Here is a 13,197-nt window from a genome sequence, read left to right as displayed (position 1 = left end):
AGTAGTTGTAACTCAAGGTGTGGTACACATAAGAAAAACAAATACTTAAAATAACATTTTGGATGTAGACTATATGGTGCTGTTGTAAGAAGGTTTGGGTTAAGATTTAGGGTATTTTTTTATATGTTTTACATATTATTTCACTTACACACAACCCTAATATAGTTTTAGTGCAGCAGGCCTGGACTGGCCATCGGGATACTGGGACAATTCCCGGTGGCTTGCCTGATTCGTCTGCTGATTGGCCAGTGGTGTCAGGTCAGTGTCAAAATGCAAAATTATTTAGGTAAATCACAGCAAAAACAACACAGCACAGCCACATCCATTCAGATCTGTAGGCATGCAGTCCCTCCCTCCCTTTCATTGCTTTTGACCTGATGGTAAGATCCGTGCCTATCGTGACATCTGATTGGTCCAAAGCACTTACCCTCCTGCATCAATAAGTCTATGCACAACACACAATTATGCAGGGTTTTCCTGTCATTATAAGACGCAGCACCTAAGCTGAATGAACAGAAAAAAACACTATGCATCTCTACCACACGTTTTGGTGTCATTTACGGTCCCATTAGCTTCTCTGTCCTCTTCTCTGCTCCCTGGGGCTCAGCTTCTCACACACACACACACAGACACACACACAAACACACACACACACACACACACACATACACAGCGGACAGCAGAGAGGTGGATGCAGTGAACCAGGTGAAGTGAACATAACATGTTACTCAAGTTAATGATAACTTGACACTTGACAAATGCAATAAAACCTTTGCGATTAAAAAGCCAATAAGTACTTATTTTCATCTGCTTTGCTCTCAGACTCCCATCTACCACTGGTATGTTTTACACAACAACAGTGCACTGGTTAGGCAAATAGTGAATTGTTAAGAACAAGCTAAAACAAAAGCTGTCTGTATGAACCCGAACTGAGCAGTTTGTAACTTAATGTTATATTAAAACTAGTCAAATTCTTGTAAACTGAGCTATTGGCTGAGACAAACCAGCCCCTCCTCCCTCTACCAGCTGTACCTGCACGCAGTGAATCACATCAGCAGAAGAGGGAGGAGAACAGACAGGATGTTCTTCATTCTCTCTCAACTTCACTCAGTATTTTGATGTCAGTGATATTATTTATTCTACTGACATGTTCGATTTCTTTCCATTGAGATATTATTGAGTTAACATAGTGACTGTTGTAAATGTTACTGTTGCTGCTCTAGAAACAATGTTTTGTTATATTTAAAACGTGAATCAATTCTAATCATGTTCTGAATGTATTCTTTTTTTAAATCATTTTTTAAAACCTCAAGTGATTAGTAATGAAAAAGAGTACTGATAAAGAACTGGACCGATAAGAGTATAGATAAGATAACCATACGTGTTCCTACAGCTGGTTAGTAACTTCACACTGACTATAGGTGTCAGGCACACAGTGCACCATAAAATATATTTAATTCTTTTATAAATATTGAAATAATAGTCCAAAATGATGAGAAAATGCATAATTTTTAGTCAAATCAAATTTTCTCTTGCTGTGTTGCTGACTATTATTCTGCTTGTAACCTAATTTGATGATTTCAGTCAGTTTAATGCTGTAGTTGTGGTGTTAATGCTGCTGTGAATGGGAGATGAAATGAGGGCACCTTTGTGAAGCTGTGCAGAAACTTAATTGTGTGCATTTATTTAAAAAACAGTCATATTATACATATTATGAAGATAAATAATAATCATGCAGATTTATGTCTTGGTCCAGATTCATTTCTGTTTGAGTCCGGATCCGGACTGGAGTCTGCCTATCAAGTATCCCTGGTCTAGATGAGATTCCCGGCCTGAATTTTTGTCCCAGTCCAGTCCTGTAATGCAGTAACTAGGAACTATCTAGTAAAGATACTAGATGCATGTAACATGGACATTGACAGTATGTAACCCTGGCGACAGCGTGTAAATGTCACACAACAGTCTCCTTCAGTAAGTAATGGTGGCACTATTCTCATGTGAAGAAAAATATTAAAACTTAATAAAGTGACATATTAACAGTCCAGGGATACAGCAAAAAATACAACAGCTTAATCTCTGCTATTGCTGCTTGCCGTTGGTTGGTGCGAAATACATTCTGGGATACTTAGCTTCAGCAGCCTTCAGCTGATTAATGATCTAACTTCATCACTCAGTCATTGACTCACTCATTCAATCAGTGCCAGACTTTCGCATGTGTAGAGCTGGCCCTGCTGTTGCAGTCCAGTCAAAAAACATAACTACTATCGTCCCCTAACCTTGGCTCTTTGGTATTACTGTAGCCATGAAGGTGAAGATGGCCTAACTTTAAGGAAGTAGTAACTTTAACCCACACCACACCTGCTTGTCTAACCTTAACAAAGTGATCATTTGAAACCAAATCCTGCGGCTATCTTTCCCTAAACCTAGCCAAGTGTTTTTTCTGCATAAACCTACCGGACCATAAGCATAGTTGTCACACCATAAAACATCATTTTGTGTAACAGATTTGATGCTCATAAAGGCACCAGATTAGAAAACGCTCCTATGTGTCTTCTTCATGTTCTGGAGTCACATGGTCAAATGACATATTTGGTTGTTTAATTTGGAGGACTTGTTGCCCCATTTACAACATTTACATAAAGAGTTTAGACACTTTCATTAACGCATACGTATACTCTGTTGGCCAGATCACAAACCTGATTGCAATCCATCTCGTTTTTCCTGGACTGTGTAAATCAGGGTCAGTTCTACTCCAGTCCAGAGGAGGGTGGTAATGTACCTGAAGCTGTTTGGTAACTGCCAAAACATCCAAAGAAGAATAACTTCTGCACTTTGCATTTTAGTTTCAACAGTTAGCTATGACTGTGTAGTTGAAATCACTGGAGCTGCTTTTCTCTTGTTGCTTTAAGAAGAGAAGAGGAACAGTGGAGGATTCAAGTGTAATTTCAATGTGACCTCAGCTGCCATTATCACAGGGGAAAGATCCTGTACAGGCTACTTTCAAAGAGCGCTTACTGATGAAATTATAGTTGGAAGGAGTAAAGATTACGTATGTATCTAGGGCAGATGAATGCATTTACACCTTTTTAACATCTGGTTAGAATGTTTTCAAACCATCCCCAGAGCAGATTTCAATCTGGCTTGAATGCTTCTCTGATGCATTTACTCTGAGCTTTTTAGAGATCTCCAATGTGCTCAAGACTTGTAAATGTTGTCATGTACTGACCAATCTAAGTGGTTAGATTTTATATTAGATAAGCATGTAACTTTTAAGGAAAGTATTAGTGTTTTAGTTTGGATCAGAGCTGAACAAAGTCAGACTATGTCAGAATGTAGGATTCCACACTTACATACAACTATATAAGTCATGTGTGTGTCCTGTCCTGTCCATGAACATGTGAATTGTAACACAGTCCATTACAGAGCTATTCAGTGGATTGTGGGAGTTCATAAGCTTTCACTCGTCATGATATGGAACAGGAACCTCCAGACATGTGAACTTATCTTATTAGCAACTCAAAGCAGAACATGTTAATTGTAATATTCATTATGCCTGTTGCAAATGCTTGCTGGTGTATAGGGAAAGTTGGTCTGTTGACATTTGGTGCAGAGTAAATACAGAGTAGAGCCTTATGTAAAGCAGAATTTCATCAAAAGTCCAAATAGAAACAGGCAAGTTCAATGTTCAGGTCTCCCTGAAGAGAAAAGGCTTTGTGTGTTTGTTGAGTGATTGAAGTTAAATTGCTCATGATAATTCAAGGGATGTGCGTTTTCTTTCATTTCTGATAAGTTCCCCTACTTGGATGATCACTAAAGATTTGAATTGTGTTTTAGGAATTTGTAAAGCTTTGGACAGAAAAGAGACGGAAGTTCTTTGTTTGCTGTTTAATAGACATAAGATGTTACACTCATGTCTGATGCATGTTTCACCACTGTAACTGCAACTGGTGAGCAGTTATTAGCCCTCAATCAGCTCATATGTTTGTCGGCCGTTAGTTTGATTGAATGAGGTCAAGATTTAAGAATTTCTCATTTAATGATTTAGCACTGCCAGCCTTCAACTTCTGCACCCACTTGCAGATTCTTTTTTTTCTGAGTATTCCTCTGCTCTCTGCATTTCTTATGACAGGAAGAAGATAGAAATTATGCATATCAACAAGGAGAAAACGCTGTGTGCTAAAAATATTGACTAAAATGACCAAGAAAGCACAAACTATGTATTTACTCAAGATACATCTACCCTTAAAAATGCAGGAGGTTACAACAGAATATCAGGTTAGCATATCAAATGCAGTTTCTCTGTTTTTAAATGTCTGATAGGGCTGATGTGTATTCCAGTCAGCAACAGCAGTGGTGGTGTCAGCCATGTGGAACAGAGGAGGCCTCGCAGGGCAGTTTAAACTCATTGATTATCTGGTTAAAGCAGCTGCCTTTGTTTTCCTGCTGCTATTGATTATATAGCAGGAGACAGGATAAGCAGTGTACAAATAAATTTGGTTGTTATCAAAAGTGGAAGAGAGGATGAGTGAGTGAACAAATTAAAGGTGAAGAAATAAATCAGGACAGACAAAAGGATGTAGACTTAATACACCTCCAGCAGCCTTTGTGGTCTGGGTGGACATAATTAAATCCCCATGTGTAAAATTTGTAAGTGATTATTCAAATTATGTTGAAGGCAGAGGTTTTTGTCTTGGTGAAATTGGTGCAGTATTTGCATTTTTTTCTGTCTGCAACAATGGCTGTTTTGATACTACCAATTTGGGCCACAAAAGTTTAAAGAATCTACAAAAAGTGGCAAAAAAAGCAATAACTAGACTGTCCTCCCAAGAAAAACATCAGGATCAGTTGCTCATATATACACAATAGGGATGTGCAGAAAGCCCGGTATTTGTATTTGTATCTGTATTTGTTGAGGCAGCACAATTATTTGTATTTGTATTTGTATTTAAATAAAAATGGAAAGAGGCTTAAAAATCCTATTTTTGCTTTGATTACGCTTTTAATTTTAGAAAATTAAAGTGTTACAATAAGTGTTCATAAATAAACCTTATATATATATATATATATATATATACACCTTACGAAGAAGGTCCCCACACCAGGTCTTGAACTGGAGTCTCCCAGATCATAGACAACTATGCTGACTACTGAGCTACAACTTTACTCACCACCTCATTGCAGACAGACCTGTAACTAACAAATATTTTTAAAAAAATTTGTATGAAACAAATATTTGTAAAAAAAAAAAACCCCACTATTTGTGGTGACAAATTAAAGGAAAAACTTTGTGTAGTCATGGCTGTAGCGTTAACATAGAAAGTGCATTGGCTGAGTCACATCACAATGATCACTTGAGCAACACAGCCTGTCTGACAGCCTGTGACAGGCTTCTATGGTTATGCTGGGTGTGCCAGCTTGAGATTTAGATGGCACAGGCACATCCGGGCACACCCATGGCTACACGGGTGGTGCACATCACTCTCAATTTAAAGATGCACTTATCATTATAAACACTGGAGACAGCCACAGAAATTGCTCCACTCACTGTAAAAATAACTACTGATCTCATAATACATCCATTGCCTGTATGTGTCTTGTTATGTGCAGCACCATATTTCTTCCCTTTCCTCCAACACTCCATTTCCTGCTTAAAATAAATTAAAATAACTATACTGTAAAGGCCTGGCAGAAAATGTACTACTACTGTGACTCATTCCCAAAAGGTTTTGAAATCCTACTACTATAGTTTATTTCTTTGTTTGTTGATGTAGTGTCTGGAGTCAGCCGAAGTCGCCGGTGGGCAGCTTCCAAGAGCTGGCCTATCAGAACAGAGTGAGCTCATTGGGAGGGGGGCCTTAAACACACAGGAGCTAAAATGGCCTGTTTCAGACAGAGGGTGAACTGAGAGGCTGCATAAGATAAATAAGATAAATAAGATAAATATTAGAGTTTTTGCACTGTAAATCATGCAAAGATATTCCAGTAGAGCCCCAGAATATGAATATAGACCTCGAAATGTGCAGAATACGTCCCCTTTAAAGCTATAATATGTAATTATTCCACATTAAAATGTCTTAAAACAACTAGACCTATGTTATATGATTTGTTGAGTTGTGTACTTACATTATGCCAAATGTTCCCAATAATTTTCAAACCCCCAGAAATCTGTAATTTTAATCAAGGTAACAGTCTGTTTCATTTGGTCGCCTGTCAATGCCGTCACACCTCTCTACCAAAGAGTATATGTGCACAAGATGCATGTGTCAGTTTTGTGGTTTTCCACCAGATACTGTTATGAATTGAATGAATTTTATTCAGTTTTAAGCCACATTTTTATGATGAACTTTTTAGATTCTAGAACTTTTGGACTTGGACGTCTGTATTTTAAGTTTTCAGAGAAAGAAGCTGAGCAAAGGTGAGCAGTAGCGATGAACACTGGAGTAATCCTAACCCGGAGAAGCTGGTTGTTTAACAATAAAGACAACAACTCCCATGATCCCACGTTACTTCACAGCATCATTAAACTCCATCGTTTGTTATTGTTTTGATTGAGAGACCCCTGGCGGCAGAGATTACATATTGTACGTTTAACCATAATGTTGTCACATCATAAAACAATACTATTTTTCTTCAGTGCAATCTACAGTACAATTTGTAAGGCTTTTGGAAGGCAGAGACAAATGATGTAGTCCTGCTGATGGGTGTGTCAAATCAGAAAACACTTCTGTGTCATTCTGGAGTGCATGGACCAACAACTTATATTGTCTTTTAATTTGGAGGACTTGATGACAATGTCAGGTGACTGACAGTTGGAGTTTCTCCTGGTTGAATCATCAGTACAGAAAATAAGCAAATGCATCATAAAATGTCTGGTTTGGTTTAATAAAACTTGCGGACTTAAAAACTTGCAGAGAAAACGACTTCCAATTTCATTTTGGTACAAAACATCAAATCATCAAGCTGTAGTTGTGTGCACTATTAACAAAGGCAAAACCCTCAGTAAAACATTCAGCAGCTTAAATCAGTTCACTTTGAAGTTTGGGTCCATTTAAGATGTATTCTGCTACTGTAGAGTGGGTTGTACACAAGACAGAACATTTTGACTTTGCTAGTTTTGATTCGAGACCAGCTTTTTCTCCATAGATGCAGCAACTGAGACTCATGGGTATTGTAATATGAAGAGCTTTTTGTCATACCAAACTGACAGAACAAAAAACATAATTTGTTTGTCATTAATGTCATCCACTCCTTTATTTGTGGAGCAGGTGTATTTTTGCAGTGGTATAAAAACATTCTAATTTCTGTGACTAATCCCCACCATTATTAAAGACAACTATATTTCTACAATAGTTTAATATGTGACCAACATGCAGTATATATACTTTTATTTTCACAACGTTGTCCTTATACATTCCTGATAGCTGAATGAAAAGCCTACTTTTGTCATATAGACTTGCTGTGTATTGGTTTATATACTGACCTTTAAATCCATGCAGCACAGGCTTGATGAGAAGAAGATGAGCAGTTCACTGATGTGGTAGTTTTGAAACTAATCCACAGCTCTGTGTGTTGTGTGTTGCTCTGCACTCTGCATCTGACCCACACAGCAGTCTCTAAAGCAGCCCTCTGTTCTCGCTAATCCATTTGTGTGCCTTTTCTTTGATGGCTGGTTCAAAAATCGGCCTGAGACACAACACAGAAGCTGGTTTGTGTTTTCCTGCGAGGGGAACAGAAAAGTTCAGTAAAGCAAAGCAGAAACATTCACATTGCACAGGAACTTTTTTTTGTTTGTTTGTTTGTTTTACGCAATTTTGACCCCTTTTGCACACAATATGGAAAATCTAATTCCCTAGACACCTAACCTACTATTGACCAAAGGGGAGGTTTGGTCCAACATTTGCTAAGTGACATGTTTGGCCATCTTTGCCAGGGTGAACAACTAGATGTCACTAGTGTAGCAAGAACAAACTCCACAACTATCTTCCCACCAATAAACACAACCAATTGTATTCATCCAAATGCACTGGTGGAAGAAGTATACAGATCCTTTACTCAAGGGAGCGCCTGTTAGCCAAATGGTTACTGTGCATGCCCCCTAACCATAATGTCCCTGGTTCAGTTCCAGGCAATGACCCTTGTGGCATGTCATACCCATCTCTCTGCCCTTGTTTCCTGTCTGCCTCTTCACAATCCTCTATCCAACAAGGGCAAAAATGCCCCAAAAAATTCTGTTTTCATATCCTGTTATGATGTCAGATGTTAAACATGGTCAAAGTTCCAAAATGTGAGGTGAACATATGTAGAAATGCTTCTTGTGAGTCAAAAGCCTCCATCTGCTCTGAACACTTCATTTGCAACGTTTTTTCTATCTTGCTGACAAGCTGACGTTAGCTCGTCACGCATGCCTATTAACAGCTGTCCGTTCCATAGCCTTGGTTGTTGCTAAGGTTTTTCCATGTAATGTTTGCATTGTCTACTCCCATATGTTGGATCGGATTTCTGCTTGAACATGTATGGATAGATTTGAGAAGTTGACATTTTGGGTAAAGAACGAGAAAAGGTTTTGAAATCCTACTACTATAGTTTACTTCTTTGTTTGTTGACGTAGTCTCTGGGGGGCAGCTTCCAAGAGCTGGCCTATCAGAATAGAGTGGGCTCATTGGGAGGTGGGCCTTAAACACACAGGAGCTAAAATGGCCTGTTTCAGACAGAGGCTGAACTGAGAGGCTGCATAAGGGGTCAGTATAAGATAAATATAAGAGTTTTTGAACTGTAAATCATGCAAAGATATTCCAGTTGAGCCCCAGAATATAAATATAGACCTGGGAATGTGCAGAATACATCCCCTTTAAGTACCAAAGTGTTCTAAGAGATCAGTGGATAATAAGATTGTTTTAGACCTTACTACTGACTTCCAGTTACTATTGATTTTCTTTTACTATATTTTATGATGAGAACATGTTACTTGCCATTTCCTAACAATTTAAAGCTGCACTAATCAATACTTTTATATGAATAATAGATTAATTGATTCACTTGTAGTGATGACCCCACAGATAATTATTACCAACTCCCCTCAGCTCAAGTGTTTTAATGTCCTTAAACTCATTGAGTTTCTTAAACTCAAGAAACTTGACAGTTTGATTTATTCTCACAGCTCTCATTTGCCTCATCTCCAGCAATTTTCACCAGAAAAAGCTGTGATAAACCCCGCTGTACCCACACTACCTGAAGCACCAAGCATCTGACAGACACAGTTAGACACTAGCTAATGAACATAATGAGAGAAAAATATCTGAAAACCTTTAATTGACTAAAATCATGAATCAGGTTCAGTAGCCAATCATGATTACTCATCAGTTCCATTCTTTTATTTGTTTGGGGGTGATTTGTATATTCATCTAGGGGAGGAGGAACTACTGTGTTGAATCAGTATGTGTTGCATGACTCTATGACTTCATATGAAGCAATATCAGACTTAAAAAAATAAAAACAAATTTATTTCCTCATTTGAAATATTCAGAAATAATTTATTAAGCTTGTTGAATGTGAATATAGCCCTGTGGCTGGTGGAGCACCACCCATGCCAGGGCTGTATGGGCTGGCAGCCACTGTTCCACTGACAAGTAAAGCCCAAAGCATAATTACACTGCATTTAATTAAACACATTAAAAGACAAAACTAAACTAAAAAAAAACAAGGGTTTCTGTTGTTTAATTTATTATTTGACCTAACAAACTATACTTGAATCCCTTTGATTTTTCAAAATTATTATTTTTTACTATTATTCCTGCAGATGCTTTTTCTCGATCATTTATGTGCACATAATTATACTGGAGAGTAAAAACAAAAAAACATTTTTTCTTCAAAGCTAAGTTTGGTAATGTGTTTAAATAAATGAATCATCATCATATTCATTATACTCATTCAACCTCTCCATATGTATATTTTAGAGAGTTTTGTCACATCTGTTTGGTTGAAAATGCCAGCAGCTAACTTCATCACTTTACATTACATAACCCAGTCGCTTGATGACAGGATATGTTTGTGTATATGGTGTCTGTGGGAAAATAGCATGACTACAAGAATTCTGCTAAGAATTAAACTGTTCAGAAATATGAAGATTTAGCTATCTGCTGTGTATTAATGTCAGACTGAGCATGCATTGACAGGTAACTAAACACAGCAGGCCTTTGGTGAGCAAACCAGGACAGGAGTGTGAGTGTTCTCAGTGTTTTGTGTCTGTAGATTTGAGAGAACAGCAGGGTTTCCTCTGCTCGCCATCTTCAAAAGCTGCTACCACTCAGTTTTGGCAGTTTATATCTCTCACATGCAGACTTCAACTGAGAGCAGAGCAAATTACCCTGCATCTGACCTGGGAGTGAGGTGTCATCCTGTTAGACCCTGGCATCAGGATACTTCACGACATCAGCTTTTTCATTTGTCTACTGACTTAAAACACATTATACAACCACTGGATTTAACCAGGTGTTCCTTTTCAATCAGAAAGTGTTAACCCAACGTTGTTAGCGAACCAACATTCTCAGTGTCAAGTCCTCAGCCTGCCAAAAGAACTTGAGAAAACTGAGAGCACTGTTTGACACACAAAATCAAGTGTTGTTTTTTGCTTTTGCACTCCGGAACCTTTCCCTGTGTGCTGTCATACTGATCACAAAAGGTACATATTTATTGAGAAAGTGGTCGGTTACTTGTTTACACAATGTTTGCCAAAGAACACGCTACTCACTAGCTTGCAAACATTTACTATTCCACTGTGATGTTACACAATTTTGTTACCAACAAAATCCACAGTCACTGTTCACCTTTTGAGATAATTGTGGATTCTGTCCCCCATCAGAGAAGCTCTGTTAGAAAGGGATCACTGCACAGATAGCAGGGAGAGAAGGAATGATAACAGCAACCAATAAATCTTTCAGCTTACATATGAGTGAGTGTTTTATTAAGACAGGCTTACTAACATTAATAAACTTGTAGAGCTGTGGGGAGAACAAAAAAGAAAGGTGAACAAGGTTGAGATTAATGCAAAACTCATTACAGGGAGGGAGAATTTTAGAGTCACTGTTTATAGGATTTAAATATTAATGACACCAGTGTCCCACAGTAGTTGTGTCAAAAAAGAACATCAGAAAATCATTATTCTTGAAATATATTTGGGCGCAAACACTCTTGTATAACATCAATTAGTGTTAAATGATGTGAAATACAATAGACTTGGTGCTGAAATAGCGTGAGATCAATGCAATCATATCAGTTCACCACATTTTTAAAATGACAATTTACACAATGTTTTTTTGTTTTTTTTTATCACCATTGTTTTAATAAAGTAAAATAAAAACCCCACTATCTGCCTCTGGCTGCAAATGTGTGCTGCTGCGTGTTCACATTGTGTACTCTGCATCTCCAGACAACAATATGATTTTGTGAAGAATTGTTTCCATTTGTTGAACGATTATGGTCATTCTTCAGTGTGATTGGCTCAGCTGTTTCAGAATTTTTAGAAAAATGACATGATTGGCTGAGAGTGTATTTATTAATCACCACACCCTCTGATCTATATTCACCTTGCATGGACCTAAATAGCAGGAGCGCTTGGAGACGCCCAAGCAGTCCATGTGCTAATTGTCCTTGTTGTAATCAGAACCTTTTAAAATATGATATCATTACATAACAAATTTTACATAGCTTTGATAAACATCCAGTTGGATCTGACACAAAGACAAGTCAGAGTGAAAATAAGAAAGAAGAGAAAGAGACTGGACTAATCCATCACCTTATTATCTTTATGTCTTACAGTTATGGCTGCATTATACATGAGCCAGAGGCGCCACAAAGAGAAAGAGACTCTGATGACATCGAAAGAGGACATCCGTGATAATGTCATTCACTATGATGATGAGGGCGGCGGCGAGGAGGACACTCACGCCTTCGACATGGGCACCCTGCGCAACACACATTCACAGCGCACCAGCATTCACAGCAGCACCTCCAAGAAGGAGAAAAACGGCTACGGCGACGGGGTTCTGTTGCATCTCAACAGTCGCTATGATGACATCAGGTCACCTGACATCCATCGTCAAACAGCCAGTGTCATTGCCACCGTGAAAAACGAGCTGCCACCTGCTCACCGTCACAGGGTGACTGAGGGTGATGCTGAAATGATCAGGGAGTTCATCGAACAGCGGCTGGAGGAGAGCCAGCAGGGTTACACGGTGCCGCCCTATGATTCGCTGGCCACCTACGCCTACGAAGGCGACGGCTCAGTGGCTGGCTCGCTCAGCTCTATAGAGGAGTCATGGGTAATTGACAATACAGGGGATTTTAGTTCCCTTGGAGATTGGGGACAGCCATTCAAAACACTGGCTAGCATCCTTGACAGACAGCCGCCTAATCTGTCTGAGCAGAGCTGAGAGGAAGTTGGACAGACAGCAGAGAGACTTTGGGTGGCCACGTGGAACGTAGTTTATATTTCTAGACCTGTTTTTACTGTGACAGGCACTGGCTAGAATGATGTGAGGACTTTTTTTAGGAAAGTGAGGTAGAGCTGTGGACTGGTTAGCTGGAGAGCATAGGATCTAGCAACAGAACCAAGAAAGGTAAACTCGATAGCTCCTCAAAGTGCCTGAGGTACTATATGTTTACATGTGTTTTAATTCATGTTACTTAATAAAAACATCTTCAACTGACAGTTTGATTTTGATATCATATTCTTTTTTTAATCAAAGCATTTCTCCTGACAGCGATTCAACCAGAAGATTCAATCATTCTTTTTAGCTACACTTGTGTTGGCAATGTTGTCTGTTGGTTCATCTCTTTAGATGTGTCTCTTTAGTTCAGTTCTTTACAACCATTGGATGGATTGTCATGGCCTTAAATGTCAAAATTTTACTAAATATCTGATAAACGAATAACATTCCCACCAGCTTTACTTTGTGTTTAGTGCTAATTAGTAATCTTAGCATTAAACCCACTAAACATCAGCATGTTAGCATTGTCATCATGAGAATATTAGCATGCTGGCTTTAGCCTCACAGAGCTGCTAGCCTGGCTTAGACTTGTGTCTTATTTCACACCAGCGGAGGACACAAACAAAAACTAACTCAAAGACATTTAGAGATAAACTGATATATACACTTAATACTCTCACTACACTTTATTTGCTCAGCACCAAACACACAG

The 13,197-nt window shown here is 38.5% G+C and overlaps 1 protein-coding gene across 3 annotated transcripts in view; it reads left to right on the top strand.

Moving 5' to 3' along the window:
* LOC122994302 (cadherin-12-like) overlaps positions 1 to 12,704 on the top strand; it is a 130,522-nt gene extending 117,818 nt beyond the window's left edge. For all 3 annotated transcript variants that reach the window (XM_044368912.1, XM_044368913.1, XM_044368914.1), the window contains exon 14: positions 11,815 to 12,704. In XM_044368912.1, the coding sequence (XP_044224847.1) occupies positions 11,815 to 12,428 (614 nt within the window). In that variant the 3' untranslated portion in view covers positions 12,429 to 12,704. The remainder of the gene's footprint in view (positions 1 to 11,814) is intronic.
* Positions 12,705 to 13,197: the final 493 nt, after the last annotated feature.

Source organism: Thunnus albacares, chromosome 12 (assembly GCF_914725855.1).
Source record: "Thunnus albacares chromosome 12, fThuAlb1.1, whole genome shotgun sequence".
Classification (NCBI taxonomy): Eukaryota; Metazoa; Chordata; class Actinopteri; order Scombriformes; family Scombridae; genus Thunnus; species Thunnus albacares.
Note: the sequence above shows the minus strand (reverse complement) of the source record. Positions and strands in the feature narration are given on the sequence as shown.